Source organism: Pristis pectinata, chromosome 1 (assembly GCF_009764475.1).
Source record: "Pristis pectinata isolate sPriPec2 chromosome 1, sPriPec2.1.pri, whole genome shotgun sequence".
NCBI lineage: Eukaryota > Metazoa > Chordata > Chondrichthyes > Rhinopristiformes > Pristidae > Pristis > Pristis pectinata.
Window position 1 is genome coordinate 23,229,373 of NC_067405.1, and position 20,110 is coordinate 23,249,482.

Here is a 20,110-nt window from a genome sequence, read left to right on the forward strand (position 1 = left end):
ACTTGCAATGGAAAGTCACTAACCTTGCCTGAGTATAAAAAATATACTTAGAGACCTTGACTTAAGTGGTTTGTGAAAGGCTGTTGCTGAGCTGCATAGCAATTGCAGTGCTGAAAGTGAAACTTTGGATCACATAAAATAGTTTAATGCTGATTCATTGCTTATGGCATTAACATCAGACCTGGAACACTAAAGGAGCATTTGCTCTCTTCAGTAGCAGCTCTCCTTTCCAAAGGTTTGTCAATATGATGGCATCAGAGGAAAATTTGGGTGGCATATTCTTTACTTTCCATTTGCTTTACTTCATATTGTTGAGAAACTGTGACACTTTAGCCTTTTACCTTTATGAAGAAGTCAGCGAATTGTTGTCATTGGCTAGATACTGGCTCCAAGGTAATGACAAGTTGGTCATGGTCAGCTTATGTGCTGTGAATGATTGGACAAAGCAGCTAAGAAAAGATATATCAATATGCACAAAACTCTTAGAGCTGGGCCCCTTTCTTTGCCAACAGGCTAGATTCAATGATAACAGAACCAACAATTTCTATTTGTCATTTGCTGAAGTCATATATAAACTGAAATAGAACTACCAAACATAGTGATATTAACATTACTATAATTGGAGGGGGAGTTGTATGTTAGAAAGCAGAAGACTTTTAAAATACCTCTGGAAGATCTGCTGCAAAGGTGGATTTTAGTGCAGCATAGTATGAGGGATATCAGGAACACGAGGCCGCATCAGTAGAATGCACTTGCGCAAGCAGGTATGTGTGGTTTTGATTTAGGAAATTCAGTTTCCACATGCACAATCTTGTTTTAGAACATAGAACATTACAGTACAGTACAGGCCCTTTGGCCCATGATGTTGTGCTGACATTTTATCTTGCTCTAAGATCTATCTAACCCTTCCCTCCCACGTAGCCCTCCATTTCTTTATCATTTATGTTTTGGTCTCTAACTATGGGAAACAAAATAATCATGAACCTGAAAACCTTGCATACATTTATTTAAGATTTAATTCTGAATTTCTTTTTTGAATAAAGCCTGTTGACTGTGAAAGAATTATCTGGAGATCTGGGGGATATTGAGTTGGTATCTGATCTCGTAGGTCTTAGGGAAGACCCGTCAGCATAGATGTTGGAGAAGTTAGTGAAGCATGCTGCATGAATCAAAGATGAATCAATTCACAACTGGCTTGGAGGTGTATTTATGCTGAATTTTGCAGGAGCTCCAGGTGAGAAGGAAGTGAACAGCAATTATCTTGAGGAATAGAATCAGGTAATCTCTGGATCAAGACTGGTACCTTTTGAGGATGTTTTAGAAAAAATAATTTGGGCATGCATAAATATTACTGTTCAACCCCACATACGTATGGTCCCTTTAACTACTAGAAAAGAAACCACTGAAGAACCTTACTATATCAGTATCTGTACATATTATTTGATTTATTGCATGAATAAGGAGTTCTGGAAGTTAATACAGAGAAATGAACAGGAAAGAACTCTTTTGAGGGCTATGTAAGATTAGTTGTGATTATGTAAAAATATTGAGCACAGGGCTGAAATGAACTGAACGTAAAATGTTTGTATCATTTTGATCACAGGGAAATCAGCATTCTGGAAAGGTTAATAGATTATTAACCAGAAGCCTGAGACATTGATCCAAAGACATGAGTTTGAATCCCACTATTGCAGTTTGAGAATTTTAAATTTAATTAATTAAATAGATCTGGAATTTAAAAGCTAGTACCAGTAATGTGAAATTACTGCATTGTTGTAAAAATCCATCTGGTTCCCTGATCTCTTAAAAAAAAGTTAAAAGGGTAAAGTTTCATATTGTAGGTCAAGTTTTTCTGTTTGATACTTCTTGAAGCTAATATTGTGCTCTCTTCTGTAAATCATATTGTTTTGATGGTAGAATCCACTGAGGGACTAGTAATGCCTCTTCTATCTAGAACTGCAGGCTCACCATTTGACATGATGGTAGGCACTTCCAGTTGCAACATGATTCTGGTATATTTCAATCATGTGAAATATAACCAGAGGCTCCTGTCCTAATTGTTGATAGGCATATTGTGACAAAAGTTGTAAAAAAATGCAAAATGAGATAGATTCAAAGAACTGTCTTGCGTTTATGTAAGCCCACTCATGACTTCAGGATATCCTAAAGTGCTTTGTGCTCTTGGCTTTCCTTGATGTTTTATGTCTATTTCAGACATCAAACCAGGCCTTAGTTTAATGTTTCAAGCTAAAAAAGTACTCTTAACAGTGCAACACCCTTGGTCCTGAATAGAAGAACTATGCTGGAATAAGTCCTGAAGCCTTTTGGAATGAGACTAGAAAACATAATTTTCTAGCACAAAGTGAAAGTGATACAATTGAGACAAGTTTATTAGGACAGGTAGGTGCAGTTCATTGTAGAAAATATGAGGTGCTATATCATGGAAATTAGAATAAGGAAACAAAATAGATCTCAAATGGCAGGATTTTATACAAGGTAATAAAACAAGTAAACATGGATGTCTATGTACATGATTAAAGGTGGCAACAGAAAGCCCTTTGGTTATCAGAACCTAGTCCATGTAAAGCAAAGACTACGTGAGCCAGAAGGATTAACTTAGTAAAATAAGTAAGAAAATAACAGATTAGGCAACTTCTGAAAGCACTTAAAATCATTGCTTCAGATTTTGCACATCTTCCATTTCCAGCCTATCTCTGCTAATTCTGGAAGTTATAGGGAGCAGGGACTTGCTTGTGAGAGCATCTAAAGGTTTGGAAACACAGCCTGCCAACAAGGATCTGGATAATTTGTTAAGTATGGCTCAACTCAATTAATACAGTGATGATTCTTGTCTTGTTCCATGTGACTAAGAATGTTAAGTGTTTTATGAGAAGTTTGGGTAATATATATATACAGTGATCACTCAGGAAAATCTAAGGTGATATAGCAGATGTTGCAATGCAATGGAAATTGAAGGGTTATTTCATTGTAAGAGTAAATATGTACATAGTGCTGCTTTGTTATACTCACTCCAGTTTCCTGTCACAATCTATGTTTTGCATTGGTACTGTTTCGTGAATCCCATGGATTTCCAAGGCAAACAGTCAAATATTTTTTTAACTTGTTAACCCAAATTAACAAATTAAATTTACTGAAACTTCAGAGAATTTATTTAATGCGGTAAAATTAGGATAATTTGACCTAATTGGAGAGACTTGGTATCTGCACACTATGTTCTTTTTAGGATACTAATATAAAACATAGGGTACAGAGCATATGATCACTGGAGCAGCATTCATATAAAAAATCATTTTATATTTTGACATGTTTAATGGTTCTTTTCTGTTGATGTAGATTTAGACCTCCTGTTTAAAGATAAAGGATCAATATTTAAACTGACAGGTTGCTCAGATCTGAAAAGTACTGCTTTGTCTTTATTTAAGTGAGGGGATATTAAGGCTTTCAATGATCAAATCTCTACAGCAAAAACCCAAAGTATTTGTAATGAAATGGGAAAGTTAAAATACTGCACACCCAATAACTCTCATTTGAAATTATTTGATGTGCCTGGGGTCCTGTTCACTGAGGCAAATTTCAGTTATTTTCAGCAAATTTACTTATAATTTCATGGAAAGTTAATGGGAGGTTAAGGCTGCCTTTAATGTTGGAAAATTAAGAGCAGGTGTCAATTATTGCTGCCAAACATTGAGTTCTTAAAAAAAAACTAATTTTATTTACAAATGTGGGGAAATGACCATTTGAAAAAGAGGTAGTAATTCCAACACCTACATAAAATGTACTTTCCATTTTCTTGGGGGATCAAAACCTGGCAAGCATTCCCCAAAGGGACCAACCAAGTCTCCAAGGGCTTGATCAGACCTAAAAGCTCTCAACGTCACCTGAGCTCTTATTCAAGTGTTTTGCTGCTTTTAAAAGCATGTTAAACACAGGTTCAAATGGTCAGAAGGGATTTGCTTTATATCCATTGGGACTAACGATGACATCTCTCCCAATTTGCTGAAGGATTGTTAATTTGTTGGAGATCATACCATTTTGTATAAAGAATCTTCCATATTTTGCAGAAAATTTGCCAAATACAGATTTATGAAACATTAATATCTGCTCTTTCGTCTTGGATAGGCTGACAGATCTTTAAATTCCACTTCTTAAAATATTTGTTCCAATTCAGCTGCAAGAAACAGTCACAGGATGTGCAGTCTCTTTTTCTTTGTGTGATACATGCAGTCTGTTTTCAGGTCAGACTCATATCCTGAAGAAACAAGAGAATGCAGAAAACTGGAGTTCAGCTGTAGTTCAGGAAACTGGCATCACAATCCTTTTCTGACTACATCCAGTTCTGATGCACAGTTATTTTCAAGATTCCTGCTAGCTGCTTTATTTTGTCAAAACGTAGGTCAGCAATGCACAATTGGTTAGAATTCCATCAAGATGGACAAAAAAAAGCTGCCAAAGTTATAACAGGAACAACTATTCCAGCAGAAGCCTTTCAATATCAGACATTTATTTTGCTAAATCATTAGCAATAGGATATTTAAGGTAGTGAATGTCACAATAAGTAGATTTATTTTTAAAGTCACTAAGTTTGAGTTATCAGCTTTAACATTCTTTCAACAGTACAGTGTAGGTTTTTTTTGGGAGACCCAAGTTTGGCTTCGGAATCATTCATTCTTTGTCACTAACAAAGACGAGATTTGAATTTAGTCTCAGCCTCGATGAACAGAGTTTTAACTTTAGATGTTCCACAACACTGATTAAAGTAAAAGCTTTCCTTTCCTCTCCTGAGCCTTTGGAATTTTTGTGGCAAAATCAGCCTTTATAATTTGGCAGTTCTCAGTCCTGTGCAGCGAGACGATTGGAGGAATCACAACCAAATCCAAACCAGTTCTCGTTTGAGAGCTACATGTGCTCTTTCTTACAAGGGTCACCAAAGTTTAAGGAAAAGTACAAACTCAGTATTTTCTTCTTTTGCCTGCATTCCAGCAGCAATGGGACTGCTCCAATGGTAGTACTCTACCACTACAATGGTAGTGCTCCAAATACTGGGCCTGCAGAGACTGTCCAAATCAGCTTGTATCCTGAATCTATCTAGTCTAGATAACTGAGTTCTATACAGGTGATATATTTAATTAACAGACCAACTGAGTTATGACTGTCAATAGTGAATGATAGAACAAAAAAGCAAACTGTTGGGGAGAGGGAGGGGTGGATTTGGGAGACAGGGGCAGGTAGATGATAGGTGGAAATGGACAAGGTAAAAAACAGCCAATGGAACCCTCCTGGGCTCATCTCCCTCTCTCCCTCTCTCCCTCCCCCCTCTCTCCACCCCCCCTTTCCCTCCCCCCGTCTCTCCCTCCTCCCTCCCCCCTCTCTCACCCCTCCCCCCCTTTCTCCCTCCCTCTCTCCTCCCCCTCCCCCCCCCTCCTCCTCCCCCCCTCTCCTCCTCTCCTCCTCCCCCTCTCCTCCTCCTCCCCCCCTCTCCTCCTCCTCCCCCCCTCTCCTCCTCCTCCCCCCCTCTCCTCCTCCTCCTCCCCCTCTCCTCCTCCTCCCCCTCTCTCTCCTCCTCCCCCCCTCTCTCGTCCTCCTCCCCCCCCCCCCCCCCCCTCTGCCTTGTCCATCCACCAACTACCCACACACTTCACCCACCTGGCCCTTCCTCAATCTGCCTGTGATCCTTGACCCTTCCTACTGGCCCCTGTCTCACCCCTCCCCCTCTCCTCTTTATGCTGGCTTATTTTCCCTCTCCATTCAGTCCTGATGCAGGGTCCCCACTGAAAATGTCTACAGTTCCTTCCCCCCCACAATTCGTGTTCGACCCACTGAGTTCCTCCAGCAGTTTGTTTTTTTTCTCCAGATTCTGGCACCTGCAGTCACTTGTGTCTCCAGTAGTAAATGTTACTTGGTGAATTCCATATAATCTTTTAATAGCCATTATAAAATTATATCATCAGAAACTAGCTTCTCCTCTTTATAATCAATTATCTAAAAAAATTAACTCTGATTTAATTTTGTTTGTTTCTGCAGTACTGATAGCAAATGGTTAAAAAGGAATTACTGAATCAAATGTTAGAAGGGAGCCTAACTGTACACCTGAAGTGGTAGAATTACTAGTGAAAGAACTTCGTCCTCAGTTTAGAGAAGTAAACCTGGTCTGTCCAACTCAGCTACTGTCCTGGATCAGGAACCCAATGATTTTAAGACTACATCCTACTAAACACCAATAGACAGAGATCTGCAAAAAGATTAGAATGGAAGAATCTTAAATGTAATGACAACTTTTACTAAGTGACTTTTAAAAAGTACTGAATATGACAGTTTAATAACATTATTAAAATAGCAAAAAAGTAATGGTCTTTATTTCTAGAGGGATTAAATGGAAAAGTGAAGTTGTGTTGAACTTATATCTAAGGTTGGTTAGACCACACTTGGAGAACTCTGTACAGACTTATTGCGATATTATAGAACCACTGACTGGGATGCAGAACAATTTTCAAAGATGGTATCAAACATTTAAGATTACACTCATCAGGAAAGGATAATTAGGCTGGATTTCTTTATTTCTCATAAAGAGGTTGAGAGATCTTCTTCAAATTAGAAGGGTTTTGATAGAGTGGTCACAGAGCAAGTGTTTCCATTTGTGGGGGTGTGGGGGGTAAAACCTGGGGCCATCGATACAAACGATCAAATGGGTAATTTAGAAGAAACTTCTCTGACCAGAAAGTGGTCAGAATATGGAACTTGAAACCACAGGGAGTGGTTGAGGTGAATGGTGTGGATGTACTTAATGAGAAGTTGCACATTTCTGAGGGAAAAAGGAATAGAGATTTGCAGTGATATTTTGATGAGGCAGAATGGGAAGAGAATCAAGCCAATCATAAATGCTGGCTCATATTGGTTGGTTGGGATATCTTTTATTTGTTTTGCTTCTTTTATATTTCTAAATAATGTATTTAAATGGGTAATGTTTTAGGAAAATACACTTTACTCTGTATTCCATTATCGTTTTCACCCTGTACTACCTCAATGCACTGTGTAACGAATTGATCTGTATGAACAGTATGTAAGACAAGTTTTTCACTGTACCTTGTTACAAGTGACAATAATAAACCAATACCAATCATGACAGCAAGCATTTAACAGGCTTCAGCTGTACAGGTATTCCTATTGTACGCCATTTTGGCAGCAATTTGTCCCACACTAAGGGAACCCTGGTGTATTTATCTGACACTTTGAGTGATGGGCAGCATAGTGAAGCACAGTTAGTGCTGTTGCTTCACAGCTACAGAGACCTGGGTTTAGTCCTGACCTTGGGTGCTGTCTGTTTGGAGTCTGCACATTCTCCCCATGACCTTGTGTGATTTTGCTGGGTGCTCTAGTTTCCTCCACATCAGAAGGATGTGTTAAGTGATGACTTTTTCTAAAAAAAAATCATCCTTTGGTATACGTAAATGGCAAAAAGAATCAAGGAAGTTGATGGGAATGTGAGTGAAAATAAGTAGGCAAATAAGGAACAAGGAAATGTGATTGTTTTATTGGGAACCAGCATGACCTGATGGGGTGAATGGCTTCATTCTGTGTCATAATAAGTAAGTATATGGAGAGTTAAGTATTTACATTTTAATCCAGAGTATACAAAGCAGAATATTGTTTCAGACCAAATATTCTGTTTGTCAATGTGATTGTCTTATTATCTTAAGTAAAAAAAAATCAAGCTTGATCCAAAAATAATGTTAATACTGCGAAAGTGTGAAGCAGAAATCATTGTTAGAATGTGGTCTTTTAAATCAATATTCTAACAACTTCTAAAACCTAAAAGCAACTTGTTTTTTTAAATTAGTGGCATACATACTGATAAATAATTTGGTACAAGCCTTTAATGTTTTTTGATATCCCCTTGCTCTTGGTTTTAAGTTGAACTGTTCATCAATCATAGACTCATGGAGTCCTAGAGTAATACAGTATGGAAACAGACCCGTCAGCCCAACTGGACCAAGATGCCCATTTAAGTTAGTCCCATTTGCCTACATTTGGCCCATGTCCATCTAAACCCTTCCTATCCAGGTACCTGTCCAAGTGTCTTTTATTGTTATTGTCCCTGCCTCAACCATTTCCTCTGGCACCTAATTTCATATATGTACCATCCTCTGTGTGAAGAAGTTGTCCCTTGGGTCCCTTTTAAGTCTTTTCCCTGTCACCTTAAACCTGTGCACTCTAGTTTTTCCCTTTTCCCTGGAGAAAAAGACTGTGTACATTCACTCTGTCTGTGCCCTTCATGATTTTATGCACCTCTGTAAGGTCATCCCTCAGTCTCCTACACTCCAAGGAATAAAATCCTAGCCTGTCCAACCTCTCCCTATATCCCAGTCCCTCAAGTCCTGGCAACATTCTCATAAATCTTTTCTGCATTCTTTCCAGCATAATGGCATCTTTCCTATAATAGGGTAACCAAAACTGGACACAATACTCCAGGTGCAGCCTCACTCATGTCTTGTACAACTGCAACATGATGTCTAAACTCCTACACTCAGTGCCCTGACTGATAAAGGCTGGGATGTCAAACGCCTTCTTCACCACCCTGTCTACCTGTGATGTCACTTTCAGGGAACTGTGTCTTGTACTCCTGGGTCCCTCTGTTCTATAACACTCCCCAGAGCCCTACTGTTTACTGTGACTGGTTTGACTTCCCAAAATGCAACACCTTGCACTTATCTGGATTGAACACCATTTGCCATTCCTTGGCCCGTTGATCAAGATCCACTTGTCATTTTTAATAACCTTCTTCATTGTCTACGATACCACCAATTTTAGTATCATCTGCTAATTTACTAACCATGCCTTGTACATTCTCATCCAAATTGTTTATATAAATGGCGAACCACAATAGGACCACCACTGATCCCTTTGGCACACTACTAGTCACAGGCCTGCAGTCTGAAAAACAACCTTCCACCATCACCCTCTGCTTCCTACCATTGAGCAAGTTATGTATCCACTTGGCTTGTTGTCCCTGGATCCCATGTGATCTGACCTTCCAGACTAGCCTTCCATGCGGGACCTTGTCAAAGGCCTTGCTAAAGTCCATATAGACAACATCCACCTTGCCTGCCAGATCCATCTTATGCCCTTTTTTGTCCCTCTTTATTTCCCCCCCTAAGTGTACTCATACACTTTTTAAACTCATCAAGGAATTCATTTGATCTCCACTGCCTAAACCTGATGTATGCCTCCTCTTTTTTCCTGACCAGAGCCTCAATATCTCTTGTCAACCAAGGTTTTCTAAACTTGCCAATCTTGCTCCTTATCCTAACAGAAACATAATGTCCCTGAACTCTTGATATCATGCTTTTAAATTCCTCCCACCTGCCAGACAGTCTCACCCAATCAACTTCTCCAAGTTATTGCCTAGTGCTTCCAAAATTGGCCCTGCCCAATTTAAGACCTTAACTTGTGGACCAGCGTTGTCTTTCTCCTAACTATTTTAAAACTGATAGAAGTATGGCCACTGGTCACAAAGTGCTCCCCCACTGACACTTAAGACACTTGCTCTACTTCGTTCTCTAAGTCAATGCAGTTTTGTGGCCAGATGTTTAAAAGTGTATGAGAAGAACCTGAGTTAATTTGGCCTAAATTCTTCCACGCTGTTCTGTTCTATGGGACAGTATATTAGCTTAGGTCTAAGTTTTGCTTTGTTGGCTTGGCAGAGTTTTGGATTACAGGTGGGAGTCTGGAACCCATCATTCTGTTGCAAATTGTGAGTGCTTGAGTGTGGCACAGACGTGGACCAGCAACTTTACTAATTGTCTTTGAAGAAGAGTGAAGGGAAGTACTAAATGTATGGGGACTGTGATTTAAAAATCAGCAGTTACATATCCAGATTTAAACAACCTGCATTTATATAAAATCTCTGGCATGTAGAGATTGCACAAGATATGAGAAAAATTGAATGTGCAATCAAAGTGGGAAATATCAGGAGGGAAACCAAGTGCTTAGTTTAAAAAAAAGTAAATGTTAAAAAGTTTTAAAACAGTTGGGGGTGATGGATGGATTAGGTTCAGAATTCTAAAGAATGAGATGGGTAGATATGCACAGGTAGAAGATGGCCACTACTGCACTGGGAGCTCCGACTTCTGTTCTGCCAGAAGTTCCACTGTCGGCAGGAGGAGGTACGTTTTGGCACTCCAATGATCCCTCCTCCAATGGATTACACAGCTAGGTAATAGTGAAACTTGGGTGTGTGTTGATGCCCCCTCATAGGATGACAGCATTGATCTCTGCATGCTGCCAGCCAAATGGTACCTCCCAACTCCTCCTCATCCCACCAGTGCAGACTCCTTCCTCTCATGGCAGGATGGCACAATCCAGGCTTGGAGCTGCTTGCAGTCACCCATCTGCAAGCTCCTCCAGGGTGTTTGACCTTCCACCCACTTAGTTAAAGGCAGGGTGTTGTGAAAGGGAGTCAGCTTCGATGAGTTTCTGCCATTCAGTTGGATCTCGGCACACGCTGCAGTCATTGTGTCCATGTTAGATTACAGTGAAATGCCAGGGTGGTTCATGAGGGTGGGAGTGTGGCATGCTGCTTCATGCTGAATAAGTTAAGTCACCATTCTTTGTCTTTAGAGCTTCACTCATAGATGCAAATAGAGAGAATTTTATTGGTGACTGACTTAGAAAACCTTAACCTTTGAATGTAGTGTTCCTTTGGAGTTTGAGGCTGGAGTATGCCTCAAGGGGATAGACCTACTTGGCTATTTTGCTTCTCTTCCTCCTCCTTCATCTTCTGTGAAGAAAGCTTTGCCTTTAACCCTTCTTCTCCTGCTTCTGGTTATGCTGGAGACTCAGCAGGAACAGTACCAAGGCAGAAAACAAAGCAGTTTCTGCCATCTACAAAACTTTACAATTCCATTCTGCTCAAAGGAATGAGCTTGGCTCCAATTGAATTCCCTTTAAATGGTGCGGATAGAGAAACTGCATTTCCAAAAAGAATAAGATACATTTTCTACAGTATGTTGCTTACTCTGTTCAAAGACTGGTCTAACCAGAGGTTTGTATAGTTGTAGCACACTTCCAGTGCTTCTACAAAACACAAAACATTCAAAATTCACTGTGGCTTTATACCCACTTGCCTCTGAGAGCACGTTATCACATTATTAATCATCTGGTGTTCCACTGACAGAATGATCAGTAATTTTATCCTTAAAATGTTTGAATGAGAATGTGTTATGATGAAATGCCTTTATATTCTTGCATGATATCAAGAAACACTCTTGTGTTCATAGTTGAATGATGTGCTGTACAATATTCATAGTTTTATGATAAATTATTGGTGGTTTTGACTGTCACTTTTTAGAGGGTGGTATCTTTATACATTTTAAGATCATTTTATTGTTTTTTTTATATATATTTTGTTAGTTAAGAGTTATGGCAGTGGTTTGACCATACTGAAAATCTTGAAGTTGTTGAAAACAAGAGTGGTGAGAATGTGGGTTTCCCATTTTGTGGCCAAAGACATAGCAAATGTGTGATGTTTGTTTTCAACGCCTCCATTTCTTTGTAGTCATTTTAGTATCATTGCTTAAAAAATCTTAACAACTAATTGGTCAAAGAGAGAATCCTATATTTATTATTTTTTGTGATGAATTGTTGATATTTCCAGAGGCTGAAGATTAATTGATTGCAGCTAACTTTCAAAATCAATGTAGTCAAATAAATTTCAAGTGGTGTGTGTGTGTGTGTGTGTGTGTGTGTGTGTGTGTTGGGGGTGGGGGGGTGGTGGCAGGAGTCATTAGTCAGCAGTTCGTAGTACAGTTTGGGAAGAAAAACTTATTGTGGATATCTGTTTCAGTCACAAAACAAAATTGTGGTCATTCCACAGCAAGATCCTACAAGAAATAGGAAATTTTAATGAGTCCAGCAATCCTAAGTATTCCCCATTCAATCTTATTTTTGTTCCACTTGTCCTTCAGACATTGCTTTTCTTGCCTCTTTCAGTGAAATCTATCATCTCCCTTTTTTATGCTGTGGCTTACAGTAACAGAACTGAAAAGACCAATCTGATGCCAACTCTTTTTAGTTGGAGTTCATAGCAGTTGCCTTAAAAGATCAAAACTTCTAGTGCAGCTACATGGTATTAATGTTCAGCTTCTGATGTGTCCCTGCAGGGGTTTTTTTTTCTCTGCTTTGGTATGGGGGAAGGGAGTGATGGATATCCTACAGAACATGCTCAATATTTGCAAACACTGCTGTCCTTGTTTTCTAGAGTCCTGTTCACAAGCTCAGTCCTTAACCTGGCTGAACTGGTTGCTCTCCGACCTGACCTTGCCAAATTGAAAAAGGTCCTATACTTTCATGAGAACCAGTTGGTATATCCTGTCCGGAAAAGCCAGGAAAGAGACTTCCAGTATGGATACAACCAAGTGATTTCATGGTAGGTGAGCTCATATGTTATTTTTTTTTGTTGATCTTATGAATTTTTCACCTTTTTGAGGTGGCTTCTGTCTCTTGATAAACTCACACTCACAATATGATAGACCATCTTCTTTGTATGATCAGGAGTGTTGGTTGCTCACTACCCCCAAATAATAATTTATTCCAATAAAACCATTTAAATATTAACTCAGAAGTAAATCTTTATGAAGAACAGTATGATTCCTGGCTTCAGAGTTACAGAGTGATTTATAACAGGATGGGTGGGCATATAATATTATACCAATAACTCACCACAAGGTTCTTAGATAAGCTAAAATACTTCTGTCTGAAAACTAGAAAAGGTAAAACAGCCTTCATATTCCAGCTATGTCAGTGACCTAAAACACTGAAGAGATTAACTGTTATATTTGCTTTGATTCAAGTGACCAATTCTCCTGGTAGTGCAAGAGTATTGGTTAAAACTGAGATTAGTGCAGTGACTGAATGAATCTGTGTTTGAAATTAAAGTGGTATTTTGCACATTAACTTAACATTATTTGCAATACAACAAGCAACATATATGTATCCATAGGTTCTTAATCTATTGCAAATATATGTTCTGAATCTTGTCTATAAATTGGGTACAGCAAAATTTCCTGGTGGAATGATTACAAGTCTATTTTTGTGGGAGACCTGAGAGTTAAAATCCATACAGGAAACACTTGCTGAGTGATTGGATTGCATAATGCTGTACTATGCCATTAAAAATCAATTTAGCATGGAGTTAATTCTGGGTCAAATCATGCCAGTCAGAAATTGGAGCATCAGAGATGAATGGACCATGTCGTCCCGAAGGCATTCTTCATTGGGCACAAATTCTGACTCCCATAGACCCAATTTAGGAGAACTGCAAGTTAAGTGAAATACTCTCTGGATTAAATCAACACCCCACCAACTTTCCACCTGCCCCAAAAACTCTGTAATCTAGACCGCATAATCCACCCCTTTGCACCTCTCTCCTATAAACACCCCACATCCATACGCCTATTTATGTTCCTGAACACTTCTACCCACTAACGTCACCATGCTGACTTCCATGATCTCCCCCACGAAATTCTGACCTTCCTAATCCCAACACCACCATGCCAGCACGTGCCAAGCTGTTCCCCTTCCTATTTCCCCATCCCCCACATGTACCTGCCTGCTAGACTACCATAAATGCCAACAGGTCCCTGATCCAGTCTCCTTCCATCTACCTCTGACACATCATGGTTGCAGGCCCAATCTGGCCTGTGGCCAGCCTTCTAAAACCAGTCTCAGAAAAGGACATGCAGACCGCATATTTTGAGAAAACTGAATTTAGATGTGGTGGGCAAGAATTCCTGAGCAACTCTCTTCTGATGAAAAATGATCAACCTGAATTATTTATAACTGGTCTTGCATCTCACAATGTAGTCTCTGCTACACTGGGGAGACCAAACACCGATGAGGTGACTGCTTTGTGTACCGTACCTCCTCTTCTCCCCCATCCGGCCGATTCAGTACACAGCTGTAACTTGGAGCTTTTCATTGCCTGTCACTTTAATTCTCTTTCCCATCCCTGCTCTGATCTCCCTGCCACTTTGTCAATATATTAGTGAAATATTTGTCTATCTCAGATGATGATAAAATAACATTTTTAAATGAAAGCAGTGAATTTCCTCCTACCAATGGACTTCCCAGTCATGAAAACTTTCTAAACCAGAAATGTTAGTTGGAGTGGTAAGGGCTTAGCTAAGTAACTTGGATAGTGAAACATTATACATTTGTAGAAGAACTTCAAAGAAAGAAAGATGCCCCTAATTGCCTAGTAAATGGCATGGTGTCAGTGGATTGGTGGAATTTAGAAATAGAGGTAACTCTGATGGCCTTTAAACAAGTTCTGTCATTTAATAAGTTCATGGCTGATCTTATGCCTAAATTCTTCATTTGCCTTGGCTCTGTTGCCTTGAAATCCTAGCACAGCCTAAAGGGTAGCCAGATGGATACAGGACCAATGTACCAACATTTTGGTTGTTGACTCTCCACTGAAAACTTTACTTGCATTCGAGACCCTACTCAGCACATCATTGGAAGCTTTGCAGCCTTTGCTGGGGTGAGGGTGAGAGGTGCATTGGAATCCAGAAGTGGTTGTTAATGTATTTTTCTATAACAAAAAAAGTAATTTTGCAATTGCATCATACTGAAAACAATAGCATTATTCAATTTAATTTTTAAGCACACGTCTCTTAATTCACTTGGTAAGCAAGAAATTAATTAATCTTGGATGTATATTACTCATTGAGCATTTTGTGGGAAAATGTTTCACCCATCCCAACTAAATTCTTGAATGGGCTTGCTCTGACTTTAAAGTTTTGTCCCCTTATTTCAGACTGCCTCAATAATGAAAAACATTTAATTCTAACAGTCCTTTTAAGTTACTTTTCAAAATCCTGAGAACTTCAATAGAAATGCCCTTACCCTTCCATATTCCCATGAATGCCACCATAATGTCCAGTAAATGTAAAAGGTAAGCCAAGCTGGAATTGTAGGAAGGTATTGCTGAAATGTTATTTGAAAATCTTGAGCAGGATTTTGTTGGCAAAGGGAATAATGTTGAGGTGGTAGATTGAGAAAGAGAACGACACAAAAGCAAAGATTAACAAGGACTATTTTTGGTTAGTTGTTATCCTAAAGTTGCAGCAGGGTAAATAAGGTTGGATGACATTACACTGAAGGGATCAGGCTCCAGAACAGTTTGTGGACAAAAGGTTAAATGCGGTTGAGCGAGAGAAGAGGAGCTAGTGTAAGAAAGTTGAGAGTGGGTTTAAAAGGCAGGTGGCGGAGGTTAAGATATGGCCCAAAAGCAAAACGATGCAAATAATGGAGAAAAACTGAAAATACTGGAAATACTCAGCAGGTCAGGCCACATCTGTTGAGAAGCAGATTTAATGTCAGATGTTGATAACCTTGCATGAGAATGGATGCAGATTACTGTGGTTTGTAAAATTGTAGCACTTGTGGAAAGAAACTTCAGGCCTATCAAGGTCATATTTATTCCTCAGAAACTTCCAAATGAATGTTAAGGTGAGAAAGAATGACTCCTAATGAACTTGTGGGTAAGGGGGTGGTTGGCATAATTAGGAGGAGCTGCAACAGAAGAATGGGAATGACAGAAAGTAGCGGAAATCTCATTTGTGCTATTTGTTACCTAACTGTGAAATTGTTTCCGCATCAGTTCACCTGAACTCTGTGGTTTGTCACTCCAGGCTGGTAAGCGAGTGAATCCCCTTAACTGGGCCATTTTGCGATTCCAACTTGTAGAGGTGAAGGTCAAGAATAGGAATTGGTTCAAAAAAGAGAATGTGTAGAGGAAGGATAAAACAAAAATAACTGATTAAATAACATACGATAGTGTAGTGGTTAGCACAATGCTTCACAGTGCCAGTGACCCGGGTTCAATTCCCGCCGCTGTCTGTAAGGAGTTTGTACGTTCTCCCCGTGTCTGCGTGGGTTTCCTCTGGGTGCTCCGGTTTCCTCCGACATTCCAAAGACGTACAGGTTAGGAAGTTGTGGGCATGCTATGTTGGCGACAGAAGTGTGGCGACACTTGTGGGCTGCCCCCCAGAACACTACGCAAAAAATGCATTTCACTGTGTGTTTTGATGTACATGTGACTAATAAAGATCTGATCTTATCTTATCTGATCTTATCTTATCGTTGAACCTGGATATTAGAAATTAAACAGAAAATGCAGGAAATAGACAACAGTTGTTGAAATGAAGAACCAGTTATGCTTACTTTGCATTATGAGATTTTTCTTTCTTGCAGCCACTGCCCAACAATTCCCATAGATAGTTTTCTGGGGTCATACTGTATTCCTGTGTTTTTCTGCAAAGCTGATAACATTGTAACAGGACTTCTGTATAGGCCCTGCTTCCCCACAGCATGGATTAAGTCAGAACACTGAATGTGTTCATTGTTTTGCATCATGTCTCTGCTACTTTGAGTTCGTTTGTGGAGGGATTATGGGTGCAGCTGCCACTTGCTGTTAAACTTCCTCAGCAAAGCATGGCACAGTGTGATAATCGCTGGCTCATCTTGATACTTTCTCAGGTTTGGCACAGCAAAAACATTTGCGATTGGAACCTGGATTTTGCCAACCTCTGTGTTTGTGGTAACTTACCTGCACCACCCTCAGTGAATTGTTTTAACATTGGCTTTGATAATTTCAGTTTCTTTTTTAATATTGATAATCATTCTTTAAAAAAGTGTACTTTATTCTTTTTGGCCAGAATCACAACCTGTTTAAAAGGCTTCCTTTGAAATAGTTTTCACCAGTTGTCTCCACAGGTTTTCTACTAATTCCCTCATCATATTTCTTTAGACCCTTTTGCTTATATGTATTATAGTTATTTTCAGTTATTTTCAGTTATTTTATCTCTTCACAGCAACTGCAATGATCGATTTTTTTTCAAAAGTAAACAATTTAAAGTATGTTTGACATTGTGACACTTGATCTGATCAATTTATTTGACCTGAATTGATATCTTTAATATCCTTTGAATGTGTTTCCTTTTCCTTTTCCAGTCCTGAAGGTGCGGATTCATGTTGAATCCACTACTGTGGGGGCAAACTGCTTCCCTGTAATTTGCTAACTGGTAATCTTCCATGTGCAAGTTTAGATTATCACTATGCGCAGGATGCTTGACAATAATGGCATCATTGGCCAAACCAATCCTTTGCTGAGAGGTCATTGAGTTGAAATGTATCTCTGTTTCTCTCTCCGTAGATGCTGCCTGACCTGAAGAGTGCTTGCAGCATTTTTTGTTTTTATATCAGATTTCCAGTATCTGCAAATTTTTGATTTCCAGCCCAGTCCTATGCAGGTATAGATTATATAACATGGACCAGTTTGCTCCTTCAAATATTAACATATTTCAGGCATATCTCTTCTTTAAGTGATCACACAGACATTGAAGGTAGCCCAAAAGCCTTGAAATGTAAACTTGGTGCTTGTGTTTGGTTTCCAGTTTTGCTTGTGGTGCATCCTCAACATGTATCCAACGTAGTAGGCCAATTCCACTATTCACAACCAGTCAGCCATCTGAAAACTCTTTATTCACTTTTAGGCAAACTAGATGTAGTTTCCTTTCTGAACTCTAGAAATTATCCACTCACCCCATCCTCAGGATCACTATTCTAAGAAAAGAAGTCTCAAGAAAGTGGAATTGAAATCAGTATGCTTTAGCAGTGTACATGAGGAAAGAACATAAGCAAACAGAGCAGGAGCGGGTCACTTGGCCCCTCGAACTTGCCCCACTATTCAATATGAAGATGGCTGTTCTGCTCTAGACCTCATCTCCTACTCTATGTCAGTTTACCAATTGTCTGATCTTTCAAATGTATATCTACTTCATCTTTAAATACTCCCGATGATCTAGCTTCCACAATCCTCTGGGGTAGAGAACTCCAGGGATTCACCATCCTCTGCAAGAAGAGCCTAAATTAGTTGTGTTTAAAAGTAGAATCTGGAGGTGCTAGAAATCTGGAATAAAAATTCAAAATAAAAATAGGAAAACTGGAAATACTCTGCTGATCAGGTAGCATCTATGGAGGGAGAAAGAGGATTAACAGAAATAGAATTAATGTTTCAGGTTGATGACTCCCCTGTTTTCATTTCATGCTGATTCATTTGACTTGATCAACATTTGGGATATTTCAGTTGGTGCCAATGCCTCAAGTTTCTTGCTCCTGATTGCTGCCCTGTGACTGCTTTGCAAGTGTGTGCACAATGGATTGCAATAAGCCTGAGAGCAGTTCCAAACTATGTCCTGAGGTGCAAGTAAGACAGTGTCAGGAATTTACAAAGTAAGGGGGGAAATGATTTGATTCAGAACAGAGATCAACAGATTTCTGGACATTAGAAAAATCAAGGAAAATGAGGATGATAAATGCAGTTGAGAGAGATAAGCCACAATCTTGTTGGATGGCAGAACAGACTCAAGGGGCTAAATGGCCTACTCCCTCATTTCTTACTTTTTTATGTTATGAGACATTTTAGCTTCTGTTTAGAGATCATAAATGGGGTAATTCGCTATTTCATATCATCATGGAATCATCAATATTTATGGCACAGGAGGAGGACTCTTGGCCCATTCCATCAATATAGATCTTTGCTAGCATAATACATATGTTTGTTTGTCTTCTATTTTTATTAAGATTGAATGGTTAGACAAGCAATGAAAAAAACAAGTGGCTTGAGAATTTGAAGTTTCTTTTCTTTCACCTGTGGTTTAGAGAAACACTCATTTGGGCATAAGGCTACTTGGAAAACTAACACTGCACTTTTCAGAATTATGTTGTCTGACAAAAGAATATGAAAGTCCAGCTCCCCATACCAGAAATTCTCTCAAGTGGCAATATATTCTGTTGTAATAATCTTCTGACAGGCTAGCATTGTAAAGGAATTAGAGGTAAATAAAATGACAGTTCATATGAACTCAATATTAACATCTTTATTCCACTGTTTAGTTTGTTGCTCATGCTTCTTCTTGACACAGTCCACCTTCTTGAGGAACATATAGTGTAGTAACATGGGGTTTGTGAACAGAACCATTCTATTCTCAAAGTGAACTGTGGGAACTAGTAGTTACTAGATTACAACATTATGAAGGGACAAATGGAGAGATGCCAACAAGTACCACAGCATTCCAAACATTGTTACAGCAGGGGGTCCTTGTTCCTCTGTCTCTTTCCACACTGATGACCTTCTTTATGCATTTTTAATGAACTCCACAATTTAGCTGAAGATTCTATGGTATATTTATACTATACTCAAAGCAGGCATTTCAAATTCCTACACTGCGGTTTCTGAATCACTACACTTTGATCACTTCCATGATTAGAGTGGACCTTTAGAATCCTGCTTCCTTGCAGATTTTTTTGTTCCCATTATCTCTTGTAACTTCAGCCATATGCTATTCCTCTTGCCTTTAACAGCTGAACTCCTTCCAAGATTATACTCATCATCGCTTTCTACCTTCTCTACAAGTGGTACTTCCTTCTTTCTCATTGCTAAAGCTGCTCCCATGAAATGCGGTATCATTAATTTCTCAATTATCCAATGTCTCTTGACATTCCACAGATCCCATGTTATTTTGTTTTTCTTGTATCTGAGGAGGCTCTTCTGGCATCCTTTCGTACAAGAAAAATCTCATCTATGAATATAAGATCACTTTCATGTAGACCGTCCTAAGCTCCACCACAGTCTAAAACTGAAATTTTCTTCCTCATCTATTGAAGATTTGAGGGTAAATTTCCACTTTTGGGCACAGTGCACTAGAGGAAGTTGTTGGTTATACTTCTCCCAAAAAGAGCACCCCAAACTATTTGCAGGTTACTTGAGCAATTCCAGGTGTGGGCCTGGGAGAAGATTCAGATATGACTAGTCCTCTGACTGGGGCTCCTTTCTCTCCATTGTGGAACTTCATAGTTTGCCTCCAATCTAGACACGGGCTCAGTTGTGCATATAGCATAGAAGTAATAGGATTCTGAAAACTCCATACTTTTCCTTCCCCAGTATCATCAGTGTTCAAACCTATTGACTACTTTGTCCTTGTTTCATCTTTTTCTTAACATGGTGTTATCTTGCTTACAGATTTTTCAG

The 20,110-nt window shown here is 39.2% G+C and overlaps 1 protein-coding gene across 2 annotated transcripts in view; it reads left to right on the forward strand.

Annotated features, from left to right (window-relative positions):
• Nucleotides 1-20,110, forward strand: part of gtdc1 (glycosyltransferase-like domain containing 1) — a 263,179-nt gene that overhangs the window by 90,875 nt on the left and 152,194 nt on the right. For both annotated transcript variants that reach the window (XM_052017227.1, XM_052017221.1), the window contains exon 4: nucleotides 12,275-12,442. In XM_052017227.1, coding sequence (XP_051873187.1) covers nucleotides 12,275-12,442 — 168 coding nt within the window. The remainder of the gene's footprint in view (nucleotides 1-12,274; nucleotides 12,443-20,110) is intronic.